Source organism: Haliotis cracherodii, unplaced genomic scaffold (genome assembly GCF_022045235.1).
Source record: "Haliotis cracherodii isolate W230 unplaced genomic scaffold, xgHalCrac1.p SCAF_16, whole genome shotgun sequence".
Taxonomy (NCBI): Eukaryota; Metazoa; Mollusca; class Gastropoda; order Lepetellida; family Haliotidae; genus Haliotis; species Haliotis cracherodii.
Genome location: NW_027266271.1, coordinates 3,760,867 through 3,785,518, shown reverse-complemented (window position 1 = coordinate 3,785,518; position 24,652 = coordinate 3,760,867). Strand labels below are relative to the sequence as shown.

At 39.3% G+C, this 24,652-nt stretch overlaps 1 protein-coding gene and 1 pseudogene across 2 annotated transcripts in view; one reads left to right on the top strand and one right to left on the bottom strand.

Moving 5' to 3' along the window:
* Positions 1-24,652, top strand: part of LOC139463733 (dnaJ homolog subfamily C member 13-like) — a 510,967-nt gene that overhangs the window by 312,430 nt on the left and 173,885 nt on the right. For both annotated transcript variants that reach the window (XM_071244983.1, XM_071244982.1), the window contains exons 36-38: positions 4,361-4,439; positions 6,327-6,459; positions 16,852-17,036. In XM_071244983.1, the coding sequence (XP_071101084.1) occupies positions 4,361-4,439; positions 6,327-6,459; positions 16,852-17,036 (397 nt within the window). The remainder of the gene's footprint in view (positions 1-4,360; positions 4,440-6,326; positions 6,460-16,851; positions 17,037-24,652) is intronic.
* LOC139463717 (uncharacterized) lies at positions 19,168-20,107 on the bottom strand (annotated as a pseudogene).

Sequence of the window (24,652 nt, the reverse complement as noted above, 5' to 3'; positions counted from 1 at the left end):
ACCACTCAAGATTACTATTAAGAGATGGGCAGCAGAGAGAGCCTTGAAGATAAATCCGTCCTGAAAAGCCTGCGACATCAGCAACACCGGGAATGATCCAGAGAATCCATATCATGATGACCAACTAGCAAATGATGGAGTGTCCTATTGCTAGTTCAGTAGGCATTTCCCAGGAGAGAACACATTCCATTATCCCAGAAGTTTTGGCAATGAAGAAAATATCAGCTCTTTAGGGTTCCAAAAGCTTCAAAATCACATTACGCCCCTGTCTTTGATAATCTAACTAAAGAAGGCAAAGACTGTCCCATCAGCTGGAAATGTTATGCCGAGGGTGTCATCATGGTGGACTATCTTCAAAGAGGCCAGAAAATAAACGGAACATGCGAAAAAGTGTGCTCTTCCACCATGTGTTATGGTAAAATTGATAACATATCTTTATTTATTTTTAAACCAAACCAATTTTTTTCACTGATTACCTAGTTGTTATTATTAAAAATAACCCAAACATTACATCTTTAAAAGGTAATTGTCAAAAAACATTTCATCAAGATGATTTTCACTTGAAATATTCAGTATACATATTTCTAAAAATCACATGAAAATTAGAAATAAGCTCAAATTGTTTTTTATCTTAGGAGCATGCACAAAATAATGGTCAAATTATTATGCTGCACTTTTGAGGCAATTATGGGATGAAACTAAGGCCACAGGATTTTGGAAGTTGTGAAAAGGCTCGCTCTTCCATCAGGATAATGTGCTAGTGCAGAAATCAGTCACGGCCATGGCTACAATCCACGAGTGTGGCTTTGAACTCCTTCAGTACTCATGATATGCGTCCAGACTTCCATCTGTTCCCAAACACGAAGAAAGTTCTATAAATTAAGACATATGTGCATATGTGCATATGTGCATATGCTCTACAGTAAAATCTTTTGTACTTTAGTTAAAACAAATAGATTAAATAAGGGGAATTCCTTTGGTATATGTCATGAAAAGGTTAAAGGTGTGATTGACAGCCAAAACAGGGATTGTCTATGATGTAATGGAGGTGGTATTCTTGAAGTTATACACAATAACTATTCTTTGATGCTTACACATAATAGTAAAAGTACAACAAATATGATGTGTAACAGTTCAAAATATGGCATATATGATGCATGTTTCAATTCTCTGTCAACTTGGGTTCACCAGCGAAGATCCGGAGTACAAAAGGTCTTCAGCAACCCATGCTTGCAGTAAAGCATGCGACTATGCTTGTCGTAAGAGGCGACTAACGGGATCGGGTGGTCAGGCTTGCTGACTTGGTTGATGCAGTTGTCATTGTATCCCAATTGCGTGGATCGATGTGATATGGCCATGATGTCAATCACTGGATTGTCTGGTCCAGATCGACTCAATTATTTACAGACCGCCGTCGTATAGCTGGAATATTGCTGAGTGCGGCGTTAAACAACGAACAAGCAAAAACAAATTAACCAGGGTTTGTTTCAAAGAAAGAATTTGAAAGATTTTGAATAAAAAGGGTCAGATATTCATATACAATGAACTTTGTTTAAAACCAGATTTGCTGACATTCTATTCCCGGTTTTGTCATTGCATTGGGAAAATTTAAACATCAAATCTAATTGTATGCGTGTATTATCAATCTTCAATCAAGAACTGTTTAAGAACTGTCACCCAGTCTCAAATCTATCCTTCCTTTTCATGTTGAATGAGCAAGTAGAATCGGCTAGACTGCATGACACATGCATGACAACAATCTGGGAGATGTCCTGCAATCGACTTACCAGACAGGTCACTGCACACAAACTGCTATGTGTGCATATTGACCTACTTCATGCTGTTGATACCAAGGGAGCAGCAGTTCTTGTCCTCTTGATCTGTCAGCAGCATACATAACACAACAGACCACTGAACTTTTCTCATGACACTGGTTACAGAGGTGGGTGTTACTGGTGAGGCTCTATCATGGTTCACATCATATCTCAAAGGATGCCACCAGTCAGTGATTATGGATGAAGTCATTTCAGATAGGAGCAATCTGAAATTTGGAGTGCCACAGTGATCTGTTCTTGTCCCAATACTTTTCGCTATATATACACCCGATGAGTTGCAATATCTCAGGCGCTCTGTTTTCATCTGTATGCTGATGATACCCAGTCCTTTCCAGGATTCAAACCATTGTCACCATCATCAGTTTGTGAAACATTCCAGACATTCAAAGCCAGCCTTGATATCAAAAGTTGGATGATGTCAAACTATCTAAAACTGAATGATGACAAAGCTGAAAGTTTGATCATCAGTTGATCATCAGTTGATCATCATGTAGCCCAAGATCCAACTTTCCAGTATGTGGGTTGGGGACAGTATTGTTCAGCCAAGCAGTTGCACAAGAAACCTAGGCATGATCACTGATTCAACATTCAGTTTGAGAAACCATTTGAATAGCATCTGCAAAAGTGCATACTATAAGATAAGGAGCATCACGCAAATCAGTGGATATGTGAACAAATACTCTGTCAAATGCTTAGTCCTTGAATTTGTCAGGTCAAGATTATACTATTGCAACAGTCTCCTGCATGGCATTCAGCAAATTCATCAGGAAAAGCTATCAGAATACAGCTGCCAGGCTTATCATACAAAGTTGAATGTGTGAACATATAACACCAGTCCTTGAAGAACTGCATTGGTTTTTCGAGCATTACAATGTACATGCCCACAACAGATGGTGGTGCCGCCAACCTGAACAACAACGTATGGAAACAGAACCTGTAGCAGAGCTGCCGCTGCTCTATGGAATAAGCTTCCAGTGGCTGTCAGGAGGGCCTGGGATATCAGCAGCTTCCATTCAATAACACTCACAACCATCTTATTTAAAAGAGAATATGACTTATCGCACTTGAGCAGGAAGTATCTGGATAACATGTGCTATATGTAGGATGAAGCACATCTGAGGGTTTTTATGATATTTATAACCCAGGAATTAAGGGTTTAAATTTCATAAAAACATGAGGGAAGTGTTTTATGTAACTTATAAACTGAAAAAAGAAACTTTATCAACATATTTTTGTTTTTAACATACTTTCCATGAACCTAAGGAAACGTGCATAAAATATCTGTTGCTGGCTTATAGTGCTCAAAAAAGACATTCTTAAAAGCATTGTGATATATCAGTGTATCTGTAGCCTAGTGGTACACTCACTGGGCTACAGATACGAAGGGTGCGTGTTCGATCCTCAGGAATATTCAGAAAACATTTGTCATTGATTTTACATTTCGTTACCTTGTGTTCATATGTTACAATCTAAACGGAAGTTGTGTTAATAAAATCCCTGGGATATTGTATAAAATCCCAGGGATGTTATAACATATTATACAGCAAATACCCCGGGGATATTATAACGTCCCTGTTTATGAGATTGAAACCCAAATGAGAACAATAGAGTGACGTGACTGGAGGTTTATTACTTACTTACTTACTTTGGAGATTTAACGTGCGCTTTCCGACTGATGCGTATTTCGCACACGGGCCCGGCCAGGCCATTTAAGGTGTTTCCGAAAGGGGCGAAAGTGGTCTGTGCAACCCAAGATGGGGCTTTAGGGGATGCTTATATAGAATTTGGGAATTTTGAGATTTTGAATAGATGCCGATGGGGTAGGGGAGGAGAACTAAGGGAGCTGGGTATGGTGGATGTTTGTGTGTTTATGTAATTTTGATTTGGTGGATTATAGTGTTTTTAGATGCGTTTTATTAGTTCCGCTTTGATTAAGAATACGCCTAAGGCCTTGAAGTTTTCTAGTTTATTTTGTGGGTTTAGTATTGCTTCTAGAGTGAGAGCCTTGTTTAGATTGAGGGTGGTTTGTAATGCGGTTCGATGTGTTAGGTAGTGTGTGCAGTGGATGAGTGCGTGTTCTGGGGTTTCTAGTTGTTTGCAGTGTGGTCAGTTACCTGTAGTATGTTTTTTTATTTTTTTTAGGTGGTTATTTAGGTTGGTGTGTCCTGTTTGGAGTTTAGTGATTACTCTGTCGATTTGTTTTGATGGAATGAGAATTTTTGGTTTGGTTAGTGGTTTGAGCCATGGGACCTTCCAGGCCGTGACTACAAGACACGTCATTAGACCAGAGATGTATTCAGGTTCCTCAGTATGTTAACTGGAGACCTGGTTTGAGGTTAAGTAGACCAACTGTATTTCATCAAAGGTGTTTCCATCAAACTTGAAATTGTCAATAGTATGTAATGAATTCAAGTACCGGTACTCGAAAATTCTAGTTCTTCCAGTATAGTTGAACTTCTTGAAATCTTGTTCAGATTTATATTCCAATCTTTCTCATTTTAATGCCAAATTGATTTTCATTTCAGGCATGAGGAGGCTAAAATCAGAAAGGCCTACTTTAAGTTAGCCCAAAAATACCATCCAGACAAAAATCCTGAGGGACGAGTAAGTATTGGAATGACTAGACTACTTTATTAGGTATATGTCCTGGCCTATTTGTCCAATGGCCATCATTATCCACAGCTGCATCTGTAAATATCTCGGCTACCGCTGGACAAATAAATTTGAAAAATGACATACATGTTCCAGGCAATGTTGAATCTGTTCAAGAGGCTCCAAACCGCCATGGCAGACATATTGAGAAACCCATTAATTGCCATAACTAGATCAGCTTTCAATGGACATTTGGTGCCCCGTATTTGCCATAAGAGACCTGGGTGCTAAAAATATTTACAAAGGGGAAATGCATATTCAAAGTAATAAATAACAAGTTAAATATATTTTCAGAAACTGAGCAGTAGAGAAATAAACATTGAGGAAACTTCAATTTTTTTTTATATTAGTTACCTGGCACTTCTATACCTTTTTTGTAAAAAAATTGCTGTCATGTACACAAGAAAATGTAGACTTAAGTCAGGAGCACTTAAAAACATTATTGGAGTTGTGCACTTAATATGGCAAGTATGGTATGTAGAGTTAATGGAGGGATTTCACATAAATGTTCAAGGTTTTTGCAATATTATTGAATTTTGGCCTTGATTCAACCCATACACTTTTACAATGCCCTGGAAGTACCTCTTTGCTCTGTAAACATCTTCTGGGAAACTCCTCTACTGATCAAGTTGAAGTTTAGCATGCATGTTCCTTCGAATGATATTTTGTTCAAATAATTTTTATTTCGTCTTTAGTTTTGTTTGTCATAAATATTATACAAATCAAATTTCACAAGTTCTTTAAGAACTACAATGCTTAGAAAGCTGAAACTTAGAATGAATGTTCATTGCTGTAAGTAGATTCAAGTTTGTTAAAGGTGTATGTGTCAGGACTAGCATTCAACTTCAGTGCGGTAGACAATGTTGCAAAACTATATGTAGTACATTGCACTATATGTTCTGCAAAGAGGCACAATTGGCCCAGTCGTGTAGTGCACTGAATTCTTCTGTACAAAGCCAAAAACCTATGATCCTGGGTTTGAGCTGCAGATTTGCCCTGATTATGTTCCTTGATTTGGCAACATCGTAGCCATGTTATGGTTTCACCATTATTATATGGTAAGCATTTATTATGCTTAGACCTGTATCACATCCGGATTTCCTTAGATATTCTTATGAAAAGAATGGAATGCTGTTCAAAGAGGTGTTACATTATATGGACTATTGTTCTGAAAGAATGTTGACATTGATGATGTTACTATTTTTTCCTTCAACCCATATTTGCTTCCACCTTGCTGAGCCTGGATGTTTGTCACCATTATAAGGTTGAAACTTCATCAAACCAACATGTACTATGTCATTAAAATAGCAAGACAAATAGAAGAGTTCAGCCTTCTCAACAACCTGTTTTCAGAAGAGAGTCAAAATATTATTTGAATGATAGGGACAATAAATTCTAGAAATGTAACAGCACGTGCAAATACAGGAGTAGCCCCATCATCACACCTTGTTATCTCACATCTTGACCCAAACCTTTTCATGTAAGTAGTTATCCTATCTTCAGTATGAAGTAATTTCCAAGTTTAGCGATAACTTTAATACTTAAGGAAGAAATGTAACCAATACAGTTTTTTTCTTATGAACTTGATCACTGACCTGATGAGTCGTATCAAGAAGTATTAACCTTGCTGTCTTGTATACATAAAATTTATAACACATGCACTGTTAGGTGTCGATGCAACCTATAATTTAGTGGAAACTGACATATAACTCAAAGATAGTAAAATATTCATGCAACATTCAAAACAACAATTGTATGAAGTGGCAACCTTTGTTAACATTTTAAGTCATAGTGGCACAACTTTATGCGTTATAGTTTCTATTATTTGTGTATTTTCAGGATGTCTTTGAACGAGTGAACAAAGCTTATGAATTCTTGTGTAGTAAATCTAAAGTGAAAGAGGGACCTGACCCTCAGAACATAGTGCTGATACTCAAGGCCCAGTCCATTCTCTTCAGTAGGTACAGAGAAGGTAAGGTTCATTATTTATTTATCTAATATTCTGGTAGGGGCTGTGATTAGTTCAACCTCTAGGAGACTGAGGTGTATTAATGGCCTGGGCCTACTTCCATACAAATAATCTGAATGTTACTTTCATTGTAATGTTTACAAAGCATGTGGATACACTTTAGATTGAAAGTAAACAAAAACATGATTATGATGTTTCTTTTATTTGCCCACCAAAGGACTGCAGGTCCAACTGAGTCTGAGGCATGATTCACTATCATCTGTCTGTCTGTTATGTTTATCTTAGATGGTTATATTGATAGGAAAAGAAAGTAAATGAGATTAATAATAGCATTTAAATCCCTCCTGCTAGCTTGACCTGTGATCTCAGTTGTATAAAGAAAATGGCAGGAATGGTGTAATATGCTACATGAATATTTATATGAGACGGGTCAGGTCAACCTCCAAACATTGTAAGGCGTTGTTGCCCAAGTTAGCGTAATATTTTGGCAATACCCCCTTAATATACAGCAGCTGATTGATTGATGAGAACTGCTTACTAGATGTGTAAGTGACGTTCGTAAAATGTTAGTCTTGATTGGGGAGCATCAATTACATGATCAATTGGTTCTTAGGCCCCTCAATTTCAATCCAGAATCCAGGTTGAATGAAGTCTGGATTAAAATCATTCTTACAAATCCTCTATTCCATCATTGACATAAATCCTGTATTTTGACTGCAATCACACTAAAACTAAACTTTCAGATTTCAGTCCTCTTCACTGTCAACTATACATAACTAGTTCTCTCAATAGCACTATCAGCTAACAGCTCTCCTGTGTGCAAAGGCAGGGAAAACGTCGCTTCTTTCCTGTATGTGCTAGAGTCAACATCTCCTATATAGTTGCTCCCCTCTGGCACATGGTTATGTAGTCACACTAATTCTTGTCCGCTGTGTATTATTACTATTCATACTGTTGAAAGTAATTTATTTGGTTTTTTATTTGGGTCACATTTTATGTGAGTATTAGTTGGTGTTTGGCGTTTGTTCCACTTCATGGTATCAAAAACCCTCATGCTTCCTGTTCCAACACCGTTATCAAGCAAGTGAAACCTACACCGAAACGTCGCTCTTAATTGTAGTAAAGAAGTTGTTCATCCATAAATTCTTATCCTTACTTAGTACTCCAACTTCTAAATGCCTATAAAAGAAATGCAGAGATGTCAACTGCACTGTGGAGAAATGATACAAACTCTGTACTCTTTATGTAAGAAGACTGTTTCCAAGCGCTCCAAATCCATCAGCAAGGAATGAAGTGGCCAAGAAGAAAGTAATCTTCTGGACCATATGGATCAACCGTCAGAAGCTCGCCATTTGGAATACTGCTCATATCACACAGGTTTCTCTATGGTTAAAGGATCATCAAGGCCACAGTGCGGTTCCTGCACGTGCTCCCCGGCCTTAGGGTTATCGTCTAGTCTTTCACATGACCGCCGCACGGACACCTCTCGTCGTGGACACTGTTAGATGACAACCAGCAAAGGGAACACCTCTTGAATACCTGAACTATCAGCATCCACATGGCTCTCACTTTGGGCTCTCCTACCAACTTGAACTCTGTTCAGGAATATGGGGATGATTATTACCCCAACCGATACCTCACCGCTGAGGGGATTCAGACTCTATCTTTTGTAGATTTGCTTGAAGCACTATACCACTTTATTCCATCACTTCAACCCCGTATGGACCAGATGGCTCTTCCTTAGATGCCTCAATATGCAGGCTGCCCAAAACCTGTCTTGTCTTTCAAAGTTTGCCAGACTCTTCCGTGGCCAAGCTATACCCAGAAGGTTACTATAGGAACAGAGTTCATCTGTCCATCTGTCTTTCTGTCTGTCCATCTATCTGTTCGCTTCTGAATGGGGAAATTTTTTCTCAAAAACTGTTGAAGTTAGAGAAATGAAATTTTCTCTCTGATCTTACTGGTCATAATCATAAATGACTTTGTAAATTGGTGTCCTGAGTTATAGCCTGGGTTCTGTGCTTTTTAATTTTTCTCAGAAATTCCATGTAGGAAAGTTTGCATGCTTATATACGAGATACTTGTCAAGACTGAGTTTCAAAATTAGTGCTGAAATTATTTTTTTGGCAGAGTTACATCCCTTGCTACATGTTTTTAGATTTTGTGCATACACAGTTACGGCCCTTGATCAATGTATTTTTTTTCTATTTAGTGCATTTTGTCTGCAATGGGGAAAGTTTGCTCAGAAACAATAAAATAAGTTACATGAATGAAACTTTGCAAACCAATCTAAGAGATACTTATCAAGACTGAGTTCGAAAATCAGATTTTCTCATGACATAAAGCCATCCTCTTTTCTTAGGATGTAAAGGACTCTTTTTTTTCATAGTTAACATTAACTTCCATGTTATTCACAACTATACAAACAAACAAAATTCTAATGTGCCCTACGGCGGGGGATAGTAATAATGCTGTATTCTTGTTGATCACTTGCCAGATAAATTCAGGAAACTCTGTCTTGACAACAGACTTCCTCTACTCATTTTGAAGAGAAAGTTATATCAAACACATGACTCATCATTCCCGGATTCAACAGTTGTGGATGAGGATTTTCTTAAACTGGTAAAGAATCCTAATATGAAGCTCTTCTTACCTGCTATTCAAGACTTATCCATGGCAAACAAATACTCCCAGGATATCCGAATTGATTTGTGGCTGGTGTTCACCATGCTATCCCTCCTATGATGATGATGCTCATCGAGACATGCCTTTATCGATATGCATGGATCAGGTCGGCCTCATCCACTGTCTCCTGGATTCTGTTGTGCGCATGCAAGAGAAACTACTCTCTACACATGTTTGGACTTCCTCCCTTTTCCGGTGGATGCAATGACTTTTGGCACAAGTCCGTTCCAAGGCTGTCTCAACTCAGGCCAAGTCGATATATAGCCCCAAGGATTTAACAACCAACTTGGTAAGTTATGGACAAGGTCAGACAGGATACGTCCGAGTGATTCTAAGTTTCCAACATTAAGCTTGCTGTCAAGGCTCATTGTTCATTTTTCTTATCTAAGAGACCATGTGAGCATTCATGGGATAGCTCTTTCCATGTACCACCTTGCGTTTTCTTCTTGAAGACTTCACACCCCTAGGATGTTCCTGATGCAAATGCTACATTGCTCCAAAAATCTAAGAAAGCTGCCTTTCTATTAGCCATGGCGACTGCCACTAGAGTCTCTGAATTCATGCCTTGGACTATTCGAACTTCACTCATGATAAAGATTGGAAGTCTATCACGTTACGCTTTCTTCATAAGAACCAGTCTACTACTATGGTCCCCTAGGTCTTAGACATTACTCCATCCCTGCACTTGGACATTTTGTAGCTCAACCTTAGTATGTCCTATACATACTTTGATATTCTATCTGGCTGCAAGGGACCCTTGTTGATGCTGTCTGAAGAGACTTTTTTTATCATGAAAGAGCCATTCCGACAAAGCTACTGTTGAGGAATGGCTACGTCCACCATAGCCTCAAGCTAATGACAAGCACAGGATTCCCCATGTATTCTAGCCTCATGTTCTGCCTAGATTCGAGCTCTGGCTACCAGCCTATCGTCATGGACTTCGGTTTCTGTAGAACAAGCTGTTGCAGGATATCAATGGATTTCACACAACACCATTACTAGCTTTTACTTGAAAGACATACAGAAGCCCTTCAGGGCATATACTTGCTAGGCTGTTACAGCTCAGTCTTTTGTCAGGCTTTAGTTTTCCTCCCAACTATGGAAAAAAAAGGGGCGGGGAAGCTGATCGAGGATTTTGCCAGCTGCTACAGATAGCACTTCCACTTTTTATTCATTATCTTCTGAGTGAAACATATAGTAAGGAATTCCATGTATCAATTCAGTTAGAAATTAACAACAGAAGTGATGTCACAATCAGAAGAGAAATGAGACCAGGAGTGACATCATAACTGGAAAAGACATCATCAATGACAACATGTAAACTGGAAGTGATGTCATCAAAGAAATCAAAAAGAACTGGAAATGAAGTCAAAGGAAGGAACAGGCAACATTAAACTGAAACTACATCAAAAGCTGAAGGGGAACGACTGGAAGTGTTGTCTGATTCAAAATTAATTAGCAAAATGATGTTTTAGAAAGGTTTAAAGGTGATCATTAATAAAATATCAGCAATATAATGGTAATTCAAGGGAAGTTACCACATATTACTGATTATTCTGCTGCGATTTTCAAGTAATTTGGAGGTAAATAATTGGAAGTCATCTCATAGATAGTATAATAAGAATTTACTGGATTTGCTATCAACTATACAGGGAGTATACTGGAGGTAGACCCGCCTTTTATCCCTGGTATATTTTGGCAATGAACTAGTAGAGGTAGAGGATTTGTAATAATTATTAAAACATGAATCATCATTGTCAATAATCCTCAGAATACTCAAAGTGCTCCAACCTCCCCAATCATCTGTCTCTATTTGATTGAAGTTTGGAAAGAAGTGAGGATTTTCCTGCCTTTGTGTACAGAACAGCTGCTGTAACATAACAACTAGTTATGTATGGATGACAGTAAAGAGGACAATTCTTGCGAATCCACTACCTCACTTACATCTTTGCCATAAATCCTGTATTTTTGGCTTCAGTCACACTACCTAAAGTTTTCAGATTTTCAACAGACATCCTCTTCACGGTCAATCACACACAATTAGTTGTTCCCAATATAGCACTATAGCAACCCAAGGTATGACGTGCATAATGGCGAGAACCTCAACCTATTGTTATCGTTGTAACAATCTAGCACTTGGTTTAGTCACATTTAATCAAAGATTGTTTTATGGTTTTCTTAATATATATTAAGTCATATTAAGAGCTGCTAATTGTAGTGATGATCGTACTCATGTAAGTATAAGGCTGGTGTGAGGTGGTAATGGAGACTCCCTCTACTCCTGGTTGCAAGAAGTGTGGTCATTTTATGATAACAACTGTTGGAAGTGCAGAGAGGCAAAATGCACAGATGAGGCAAGATGCGACCAGTGATCAACTCTATCTAAGAAAGCCTTCACCAAGCTAGCTGAAGCTTTGACTAAAGCTAGAAGATGAGAAGCAGCTAAAAAGAAAAGTGACTTTGCCTCTGACTCCATCGCAGCGCCTCTACCACCGGCCAATGAATCATCTCCTGTGTTCTCTTTGAACTTGATAGAACAACTCTTCAAACAACATTGGTCTTCAGCAACCCATGCTTGCAGTGAAAGGCGACTATGCTTGTCGTAAGAGACAACTAACAGGATAGGGTGGTCAGGCATGCTGACTTGGTTAATGCATGTCATTGTATCCCAATTGTGTGGATAGATGCTCATGATATCAATCACTTGATTGTCTGGTCCAGACTTGATTACTTACAGACCACCATCATACAGCTGTAATATTGCCGAGTGTTAAACAACAAACAAACAAACAATCTTTTCCTCTCACTTCCTGGTTTGGCTTATCTACGGGTCATATCATGTTCTTTCATATTTCAATGGTTAATACCTCGGCTCATCTACGGGGTTGGCTTATCTGCGGTCATATACGGTAATGTCACGTTACCTGCTTCACGGATCAAGGACCTGTCTATGGCCTCCAGACATTCAATGCACATTGGTGCTTATATTGACTGGTTTTGTCGCCGGAATTAGACACATCATTCCACCGTTGCAGACATCATATGACGGCATAACGGATGAATATTTGGACGAATCAAATTTGACTCATCCACAGCCTGCTAGACACCATAGTCAGAATGCAGGAAGACTTACTCACCACCCTAGTCTGGATGTCTTCACAGCTACTCTGGGTTCAGCGTCAACAACTACTAGCAAAAATTCAGTCAAGAGCTGTTTCCAACCAAACAAAGAGTTTGATAATGTCACAACCAATATCTGCTCCCAAGACGTTCAACAGGAAATTGGGACATGCCTTAGACGAGGTCAGACAGGATATAACTGAACGATTTCAAGCATCAACTATCAACCTGGCTGGCAAGGCACATGGATCTTCCTATACCCAGAAGCATTCCTATGGATCAGAAGGACTCGTCATATGAACAGCCACCTAAGAAGAACTTTGTCTCCTCCGGGGAACATTCGTTCCAACTGAGTTGGAGGTACGACAAGTGTCTGTCTTCTCAGAAGTCTTTTCATCAGTCCAATAACAAGAAACGAGGATCCTATCCCCGAGGCAGATTCAGGGGCAGATCCAGGGGCAGAGATGAACGCAGATTCTGACGTCTTTGCCACCCTATCCAGCGTTATAGACCCTTTCGACCTGGTATGTCTATGGACTGCGATTTACACCTACCGTCTTGAAACATAATGCTGACTCCAGGGCCAGTGGGAGGGTGTCTATTGTCATACGCCTACAATTGGAAACAGATTACGCCTGACCGCTGGGTCTCATGGATACAAACCATACAAATCCTGAAGTCTCAGCCATTGGACACAGATTTCCTCTAGTCGTAGCCAAGCTAGCGGCAGCAGATCTGGCCGTCAGCTACTAAAGAAGCGAGCCATTCGGAAACTATCAGAGACCAACAAGACCAAAGGATTTTATTTTCCGGTATTCCTGGTTCTGAAAAAGAATCCGGCCAACATGAGGATGATTGTCGACTTAAAGATCCTCAACAAAAAAATCCTGGTACCTCCTCCAAAGTTCCAGATAGAATCTGTACGGAAGTTGCGGTCGACTTGGAGGACAGGAGATTGGCTCAGTCTTGACCTCCAAGATGCCTATCTTCACGTCCCCATACACCCTAGTCATGGAAATCCAGCAGGTCTCTAAGGTGGTGGATGTCTCTTCTAGGCAACCTAACGTCTCTACAGGATGTGACCTTCAGAGGAAAGTTGATGTTACATACTCTAAAGACATGGATGAAACTCACTACAATCCCTCATATAAACTCAGTTACTTCCCAACTTATTACGAAGACTCAGTTACCTCCCAACCTATTAAAGGACCTGCATTGGTGGACTCACAGAGAGCATGTGATGAAAGGCATTCCTCTGACTTCTCCGACGCCTGAACACAATCTATTTACAGACTCGTCAGATTCGGGATGAGGAGCCAATATGGACGATCTCACGGCACAATGATCACCGGAGAGAGGATCCTACATATCAACTGCAAGGAAATGAAGGCCATCTATTACACCATCCTGGCATGGAAAATACGTCTCTCCTAATCGTCCATCCTCATAGCCACGGAAAACACCACAATAGTGGCATACATTCAGAAACAAGGAGAAACCAGATCCAGTTCTCTCATGATGGAGACTACACCATTGTTTGCCTTAGCAGGCTCATTCAGTTGCCAGATGGAAGCAAGACATATTCCCAGGAAACTGAACATCCTTGCAAACAGCCTTTCCCCCCTGAGGAGAATAGTGGCAACAGAATGAACCTTACATCCCCAGATCTTTGCTTGGATAACCACCTTATGGGACACACCGCACCTACATATCTTTGCCACCTTCCAGAACCATCAACTTCTGGTTTATGTCAGTCCAGTTCCCGATCCAATGGCTCACCAGATCGATGCACTGTCGATGGATTGGCGGGTCTATTTGCATACGCATTCCCACCATGGCCTCTGCTCTACAAGGTGGAGAAAACGGATTGCACGATAATCTTGATAGCACCATTCTGGCCCAGCAGAGCGGGGTTCCCCAGATTATTAAGTCTATTAATGGAAGAACCTAATCATTGAGATCTCTTACACAGCCCAAGTCAAACATTTCCAGGACAACCCACCCAGGCTACATCTAACAGCCTGAAAATTATCATGGACAGGATGCAGACATCTGGGCACTCTGAGCTTGCCTAGGAAACTGTGGCATGATCTTGGAGACCTTCATCCTCCCTTATATATGACAACAGATGGGATAAGTTCATCCAGTGGAAAAGATGACAAGGGATTATAACTGATACAATATCCATCCCTATGGTAGCTGACTTCCTACCACATCTAAGTCAGGACAAAAAGTTCCGACATGGGACGATAGAAGGTTACAGATCGGCACTTCACTCTGTACTTCAAAATGACAGACTCTCTATTGGAAACCATCCCATTCAAAACAGACTAATGAGATCCTTTCTACTAGAAGATGTTTGCACACCTGGTATCTTCCCAAAGTGGAATCTATCTGTTGTGTTATTGGCACTTTTAACTGCACCTTACGAGCCCATGGCTAAGGCCACCTTACTACAAAAATCCAGGAAAGTATCCTTCCTACTAGCCATGGCAACAGCAGCTAGAGTTTCAGAACTCCATGCCTTGGACTATTCTAGTCTCACCCATGATCAACATTGGACCTCAGTCACTCTAAGATCGCTCCCAGGTTTTGTAGCCAAAAATCAATCTACCACCATGGGGCTGTTGGGCTATAGACACTATACAATTCCTGCCTCGGGGCCGACAGTGGATCACCCTGACAGATTTTTATGTCTCATCAGAGCTCCCAAATTCTATCTCTCGGCCCACATAGACGCCACACAGACGCCACATAGACGCCATCGAAGGAGACTATTTATATCCTGCAAGCCTCATACCAACAAGTACACCACCAAGGCTACAATAGCAGGCTGGCCTAAGGCTACCATTGCAGCGAGTTATACGCAGGCACAGAATTTCCTTTCCCTTCTTGGATCCTGCTCAGCTCACGAAATCAGAACCCAAGCCATGAGTCTCACTTCATGGAACAAGTAGTGTCTAGCTGTCAGTGGGCCTCACAAAACACCTTCACCAGTTTTTTCTTGCGTGACGTGCAGCTGGACCTGGAGGGCATATATTCCCTTAGGCCCATTGTTGCAGGGTCAAACGACTATCATCCACCAATAGTTTCCCCTTTCTATTGAAAAAAAGGGAGTGGGTGGGGGATGGGGTGAAGTGGTGGTCTATTAGGTTTAGGATGGATTAGGAGTTCCTTGATTACTAAGTGCAGATGACCGGAAGTGAGTTTGACCCCTAAAGATAGAACCGGAAGTGACGTCTGCACTGAAAATATCAGTACAAGATCCATCTTATCAGGAAATGAAGTCTTTTGGTAGAAATAGACTATAAGAGACATTATTAGCCAATAAAAGGGAAGTGACAAACCGGAAGTGATGTCCGAACCAGAAGTGACGTCAGCGCCAGAAACAGTGTCACAAATCCAATTTTAACAAGAAATGACATCATTTAGTAGAAATAGACCAGAAATGACAAGGAATTTTAGAGGAAATTATCTCGAGTCAAGATTAGAATCAGTGATTAAATGGTTTCCAGAAGAGGATTACTGTCAATTACACAGGGAGCTACTGGAGGCAGATCGCAACACGTCCCTGTGGTATATTCTGGCAAAGATGTAATAGAGGTCGATGATTCATTGTTAATAATTCTAAGAATACTACTTCTATTACATCAGAAGTACTCCCACCCATCCACCCCATTCATCAACCTCTATTAGTTAGAAGTTGGAAAGAAGTGAGGTTCCCGCCATTATGGACGTCATAGCTTGGGTTGCTTTTGTGCTATATTGGAAACAACTAATTGTGTGTGATTGACAGTGAAGAGGACGTCTGTTGAAAATCTGAACATTTTAGTTAGTGTGAAATTAAGCCAAAATACAGGATTTATGGCAAAGATATGTTAGTGGTAGTATTCTTAGAATTATTTGCAATGATAACTATTGTTCGATTTCTGTTGAAAATCTGGAAGTTTAGTTTTTGTGTGATTACAGACAAAGTACAAGATTTATGGCGATAATGTAGTAGAGGTAGTATGAAAAAAATTGTCAACAACGACAGCTATTGTTTTAATTGTGGTGATAATTATCAATTAAAGTAAATGCAGGACTTTTATATTGGTCAACATTGACAGAGATCTACAAAAGTCTGAATGTTATTTTTACAGATTCACTGTACTGTCATAATTTGAGGAACTGGCCATGCAAAAGCCCCAAATCAGATAATATTAAACATGTCAAAGGGCTTCTCATTTGAGTTAGGTTTGAACTGATTGAGAACACTCATCAGCTTCAACAAATATTGATGAATTTAAGTTAAAATTGCCATAAACAGTTGTAGGTCTGTCGTATGTAAAATCATACATAGTGCGATAACTTGCCAAGTCAGTGATTATTAAACAAGTTCAAAGGTCACAATGTTTGTGTGCTGTTTTCACTCTTTCAGGTATGCAAGTGTTTAAGGTGTTGCATGGTCAGATAGCTCTCTGGTATAATATTGAGTATTTCATCCAAATGATACAATAACCTGAGCAGCATATTGAGCATAAACTTAAAAGGATTTTACTGTATTATAGACTTCATTTGCACAATGAGAAAAATGATGTTTTTTTCCAGACCTGGAACCTTACAAGTATGCTGGCTACCCAATGCTAATTAAGACGATCAAAATGGAGACATCTGATGATCAGCTGTTCTCTAAGTCTGCTCCACTCCTTGCAGCAGCCAGTGAACTGGCGTACCACACAGTCAATTGCTCAGCACTAAATGCTGAGGAGCTTAGGAGGGAAAATGGAATTCAGGTATTTATAAATTTACCTCAACTGACGATGCTGAAACATTCGACATTTTTGCGATATTTTAATGTTTTACCTTGATATGGACATTGCATCAAGACCATTTTCTTATTTCTCACTAAATGTTAAAAGGTTCTGATTCTTTCTTTTGCTGATAAACCACTGGAACAATCAAGTTGAAATTTCATATACTTGTTCCCACCAATTATCAGTAACAATACTAATTTATCACACCTGAATTTGTTCAAGAAAATGAAAATCCTTTTAAGGCCATTATTCAGAATTTTTTTTCACAATTTATCATGAAATTTGGTATATATATGTGATACGATTCGTATCCTGATACAGTACTTTTATTTCACTAATTCTTTCATTTTGCAGTTGAATCACAATCCTGAATCATGTGTTATTAAATTGTATAGGACAAAGATGGGATATTGTAGGGCAGAAATATATTGGCTTTGAGGGCACTGTAAATATTATGCTGTTTATGTCAAACCATGAAATACCAGAGAATCTGTGAAAACTGTAGGTTGAACAGTTTCTGTTAATATTCACATATTATACTCCAAAATAACTTGTAACGAAATGTATTGTATGTATCGTGATTTTGAGGTTGTAAATCGATGTATTGTATCGTGGACTTCGTATCCCATAAACAGACACCATTTTGAAGTCACTAAAACAATTAAGTATTTTTGTTTTAACGTGATGACCCAATCCTTCTGAACTCAGCATAAATGTTGCCACCATCATGGCATGTTGAAGTGATTGAATCAACAAAATAAATAACTTTCTAAAAAACAAAAAAGAGAAATATTGTTGCAGATTCAGAAGCATTGGTGAAATATAATTATTACTTTCTTGTTTATCAAATATGTTGATCAAATAATCCTCATATTGTGCAGAAAATATTTGTGTAACAGGGTTGTGATGGGAAACACAATGTCCAACGCAGGCTACAGGTGTGATTCTTCATTGCCAGTAGAATAGATAATGACACCCTGTAATGTACAAAACAATAACTTATTAAAACAATAGTACACAGGTTTCATACAAATACATATAATACAAAGCAAACATTCATTTCATTTAAACAAATGTCTATATCCTGTACATGAACAGGAAGATAATAATCAATGAGATATAAAATCCTTATCTTAACCCTTAAGTTAACAAACATTTCATCTAGGGCAATAACTCAATTCCGACCTTACTTATGTGTTACACTATAAACATGGTTGTAAAATACATTAAAGATTACAAATACAGTTACCACTTTCTGGTAAGTATTATATTAATTACAGTAACTGATCATACATTTGGCATGATACACTATTTACAATATATATTTAGAGACATGACAAACATGTTAATTACTCATACCCTGTGGGTGACACTGGGGTGTTAATTGTCTCCATGCAGCCGCCCTAAGTGGAAGCCCTGCATGCAGCTATCAGTACACTCCTATGTATACAATCAACTGTGAATGAACATATACCATATATAATACAGTTGAAGCATCATAGAAAATGTCACTGAATCCATACCAACTACACACCACCATACAATGTTTGACATTGCATACAAATCCTGTATTTACACAATTATTAAAATCTACACATTCACTCAATAAACATTCACACACAGAAATATAAAAAAAATCATGCGAATTTTTTAAAATGTTAGCACAGCCATATTTACTTAGTAACTTATCAATATAGAGACACAATCAAAGATTTCAAAGATACTGAAATAACATGACACATAACTTAGAAAACATAAGTTATATTATTATACAAATACATACATAACTATATCCTAGCAATTCTATATATTACTAACCTTAATTATCGAATTGTTTACCCAAAGATCTGTCACTGTCCAAAGTGGTGTTGTGTCAAGTACAAGATGGATGAAAAGTGCTTGGATTAGAACAAAAGAAAAACCATTACATAAACATAGACTAACCCAACCACCATTTACTTTAAAAGTAAACAAATCCAGAAGCCCACTCTACTTTACTAACAACTTAAAGTAATATAACAGAAATTAGAGGACCTCAAATAGATAAAAACATATTTACAACCAAACTGTATGCCAACACTTGTGTCTGCCACATACTTCCCATGTCTCATCATTTGACCTTGCCGCTAACAAGATCGAGTAGAGTATCAGCCACTCGGTGTCGCTAATCCCTGAATCTATCATCAGCTAGCAGAGAATTGAGACAGTTGGCTCGGGCAAGCCATTCTGGATTTCCAGGATCAGTTATGTCAGAAAGAACATATTCTTCACTTCTCATCCAGCTGGGCTGTGACCTGGTTCTGGTTGACTGCCGTGGTCGAGAAGCATCTTCTGGCTGCAAAGCATGTTCTTCTTCTTTGTCATCCTCACCACTTGTGGCCCCAGTCTCAGATCTGTCTTCATCCTGCTCGTTTTGGTGAACAGCAGTTTCAGCTGGCTCTTCTTCCTCCTCTTCTTCAGTAGGATATTCATCTCCTTTTTCAGCTTCTGATGACTCTTCTTCAGTTGGCCTTTCCCCTGGGTCTCAGTAGGATCTGAAGGTTCTGAAGAACGGGTGTAGCCAATTGCTGATGCCTCATCAGACGGATCCTAGTTAGTTTCGACAGCTCTTTTCTTCCTCTACTCAGCCACAGGTATTGGTACTTGTCGTTTTCTGGGTTAGTTACTGGTGGCATTTTGACATGCATAGAACTAGCTAGCAGCAAGAGGTTCTGATGTATCACTCTGTTCCTTCCCTCTCCATTCTCTTTACCAGCCTCAAAGACAGGTATTGATGGCTTGGGATTGGGCAGCACAACATTATACATCTTCCTCCCACCTGTCAGCTAATTTATGTCTCTCATCAAAGGCCACAATCTTCACAAGGACTCGATTTCCTGGTTCAACATTGCAGCTCTGGCCCTCTGGACATAGTCTTCTGCTTGGCCATAGGCTTGCCTCAAATGGTCTTTCAAGGATTTGGTATACTCAGTTATGGACTTGCTCTCCTGAATTTCCATGTCCATTCCAAAAACATGGTCAACTGGCAGTCTTGAATGTCTTCCAAACATTAAGAAGAATGGGGTTAATTGACTCATGGCTTGGACGAGTGGACCTACATACGGCTTCCAGTTCTTTTTTTTATTTGTTCCAAAGTGACAAGCATATCACATTGGATGGTATGGCGTTGTCCGGGACTTTTCTGTCTTCTTAAGCTGGCACAGTTCCTGCATCACCTCTTCTGTAATATTGGCTCCTTGATCAGAATGGATTCTTTTTGGAAGACCTTGATGGATGACAAAGTTGCTGAAGAAGGTTTCTGTTGTTGTTTTTGCTGACATCTTCTTGGTTGGGTAAGCTTGGGCAAAGTGAGTGAAGTGATCTGTCACAACCAAGACATGTTCTATTCTTCCTTTACAGGTTCTTGGGAAAGGAAGTCCATGTATCGTTCCATTAGATGCTGATAAGTGGCTGGAGCGTTGGTAAGTCAAAATGGCATACAATTGTACTCGTAGAATATAAACAGGTCCAACAGTGAAGGCAGTTTTCTGTTAATGAGTTTCCTTATCTCCACTTAGTGATAGCCACTTTTCATGTCAAGAACTGATAAGAACTTGTTTCCACCCAAACTATCCAATAAATCTTCAATCCTTGGCAGAGCATTGGAATAATTAATGGTTTGGTCATTAAGCTGGCGAAAATCCACACACATCCTGAGACGTCCATCTTTCCTTCTAGCTAGTACAATATTGGATGCCCTAGGACTGTGTGACTTCCTGATAAATTCAGCTGAGAGTAGTGTTTGAAGACTTCATCATACATTGCAGGTGGTATACGACAATGTCTCTGTATGAAGGGAAGTTCATCAACATGTCTATCCTGTGATGCACCATGTTACCATGTCATCATCATGTTTGGAGAAGATGTCTGTGAAGTTCTTGTTATTTGTGCTGCCAACAAATCCAAGGCAGTGTTCTTGTCGCTCCAGTTCTGTATCTCCTAATGCTATAGTCCTGTAGGCTAGGTACCAAGGAGTGTGAAGGTTGGCCTTCCGAAGAAAAACGTGTTTCATGTTGTTGTTTACACTCATCCAAGAAATACACATCAGTTCCCAGTAAAGCAGGTCCCTTGGCAGTTTCACTCTACACCCAACAGCAATATGTCCAAGGTATCCACAGCATTAAAAATAGATAGGCTCCTGTGGTTCTGGCTGCAGTCCATATCCATCAACTTGAGGTGGTTGTGATGGTGGAATATGCTGGTGCTTATATGGCACTTGTGGACTCAGGGGCACATGCTGGCTGTAAGAGGGCTGTTGCTGAGGCATAACAGATCGCATCATGCGTAGGGAGCGAGGCTATCAGATGTGATGGTCTATTCCATTTCCTATAGTGTTTGCTGTTCATCTTCCAGGAAGTCTGCGGAATGCCTTGAGAGGCTGGTGATGGTTGATGAGGCTGTTGAAGAAAAACTTGTTCTGAATGTTGACGTTGCTCCTTCAGGTCGGCTAGCTCTGTCTTGATTTCCTTCATCATGGCTTTAAGGTCCATCACTTCTTCCTGAGTTGTGGCAGCAGCAGTAGAAGAGTCAGAGATAGAGGCCATCTGGATGGTAGCTGTCTTCTTTCTTGTGCTGTGAGTTTGATCCCTCTTCATGTCAAACTCAACTTTCCTCAAACACAGCCGGAGCTTATCAAAGTTGAAAATATTATCATACTTATGGGCAGCAAAGGCTCTTCAGCACAGGCTTCAGGCCATCCCACATCTTGCTTCGGAGAATTTTGTCCTGTTCCTCTAAGTTCATCTGGCATTGGGAGGCTTTCTGGTACATCAGGTTCTCCAGGCGGCAGCCCCATGCAGTAACATCTCCCTTACATGTATTTCCTTGGAAAGTAACCTAAACCTGTGACATCAGGGTTTCAAAGTTCCGAAAGCAGAATGGGTTTTGAACAAGAGGTCCTCCACTGTGGCAGTGTGTCCAAGCTTCTTAGCAACCAGTGTGGCCTTTCCCTTCAAAGATTTTCTGACAACCTGGAGTATCACATCTGGAAAAAAAGTCTTTGACTGTAGGAGACAGTCAACTTCGTATTCCCACAAGTCAATTGGAATGTCCTTTCAAGTCTCTCTGCTAAAGAATGGTATCTTGGGAAAGTGGTGGTATGTAATGCCAGATGTTGAAGGTGGAACAGTCAGTTCAGGATAAGTTGCTGAGGAGGTGCCTTTTACAACAGGTCATCCTGTTGTGCCATTCCCTGAATCTAGTCTTTAAAATCGTCTGGATTCTCATTGTAGATGGGGATAAATGTTTTCAAACTTAGTTGTAAGGCAGTCAAAAAAACTAATTCTTACGTTATTTTTTTATTTAATAACTATCCAAGTTTATTTACATAAGTGTAGAGAGGTAAAAAAAGCAAATAGAACTGATTCCAACACACATACTCACATGAATATAATTAAATATGAAACTAACTGAACTAAACTAATCTTAATAAACTATGTCTACATGCCATAAGCAAATAGACATAATTCCAAAGTATACAAGCTGGGTGATCACCCAAAAATGTGAAACGTTACATCATAACAAATATTACTACCCAGATAAATATCTTGAATTAAAAATGTAGATAAAGGTTGAATGTAATTACAATTACGAAAACCTTACATGGATACAGATAATTGGAATACAATAAGGAAAAACTTAAGCTGGCAAAGATGTATATTACAAAAAGATACTTTGCAGTAATATAAATAACATGATTGATTCCAAATTTACAAACTGTCAGATACATATATGAGAAATATGCTATGTTTACGGGAATAACGGACAAGTTACATTATAGAAACAAAATACACAACTTAATATCCACAAATGTCAATACACAGAAGTCAATCACAGATTCCGTTAAAGTTTATGGAATCACATGGCTTGGCAGATCACACTACATGTGCATGTTCACTGAAAGGAGGGAGAGCTGTCTATCTCTCAAAGAGGCTGGCTGACGTTTCTAAGGCAAATATCCTCATTGGGGACTCCATTTTGTAACCGAATTTGTGATGGAAAACACACTGTCCAACACAGGCTACGGGTGTGATTCTTTTTTGCCAGTGGAGCAGATAATGACCCCCCTGTTGGTGACACTGGGGTGTTTATCCACTCAAAGCAGCCACCTTGCATGGTAGCAATGCAGCTATCAGTACACTCCTTAATTATTGAATTGTTTATCCAAAGATCTCTCACTGTCCAAAATGTTAGCTTACTTCCAAAGTGGTGTTGTGTGATGGATGAAAAGTGCTTTAGTTCGAGCAAGAGAAGAAACAATGACATAGACATGGACTAACCAAACCACCCTCTACTTAATAAGTCAACTAGTCCAGGAGCCCACAATAGATATTAAACTAAGAAACTACTTTACTAACAGCTTAACATAATATTACAGAAATTACCTCAAGGACCTCAAATAGATAAAAACATTTATTTTCCAACAATTGATTCTGCAACATTTGGATATCTAGGTTTTCTACAGTGCAGTGACAATATTTTTAGTAGAATTGGTTCGGATCTTTAGAAGTGGGACTCTGTTCCATGTTCCACGTTCCAAATATATGTATATGTATATATGTATTATTTTTTAGGAACTCCCCTGTTTCCCACTGACCCACCTACCCAAAAAATAAAAAACCTGATCCCTTACACTGCCATTTCCTCACTTATCATTATGAAGGATGAGGTATGAGAAATAACTTATAATGTAACATTTGGCATGTTTTTGTCATGGTATGACCTTTGATCCTCTTGTACTGCCTTTTTCTCATTGGCGGCCATATGTAAGAACACATTAATAGACATTACACAGTTGTCTAGTGTAGTTAGAAGTAGGGCACATAATTTGACCATGAGTGGACCTTTTCAACTTTACAACTTTACATGTCCATGGTTTCATCCAATTATCTGCATATGTTGTGGAGCAATGGCAACATGGAAGGGTTTCACAAATGGTTGCTGTGATGGCCAAAATATAAGTTTGAAACTTGTCAGAGTTGTGCATGAACAACGGATTAGCGTTTTGGACAATTTGACAAGTGTGTCATTAACCCCTTGGCCGGTCAGAGGCCATATACTCAATGCTTTGGTCATTGTGCCATGGCGGGGGAGCTACAGCCCTTTGAAAAGGGGTTTCTTGCTTATAACAGACTACTTAAATGGCATCTGACCCTGTGACCCCAGAAACTCCAGCACTGACCTTTGCAGTTGCTTTTCTACCCTACTCTTAATACCGGTACCTTCTCGGATACCACTCGACCAATGAAGCTGAAATTTAACGTTTCCTATGTAGACATCTTGTTAAGTTTAAAACATCTTGACTTTGTTTATTTTATTCATGTTTAAAGATATTTTGAAAATCAAATTTCATTAATATCATTAAAATCTCATTCTCAAAAACTAATTCATCCATTGAAGGTCAACTTCTGTGCCTTTGCATTATGCATTTCTTCTCTGTGTTATGTATTTTCATATGAAAATAGGTCTTCAGCAACCCATGCTTACTATGCTTGTTGTAAAAGGCGACTATGCTTGTCATAAAAGGTGACTATGCTTGTTGTAGGAGGCAACTAACA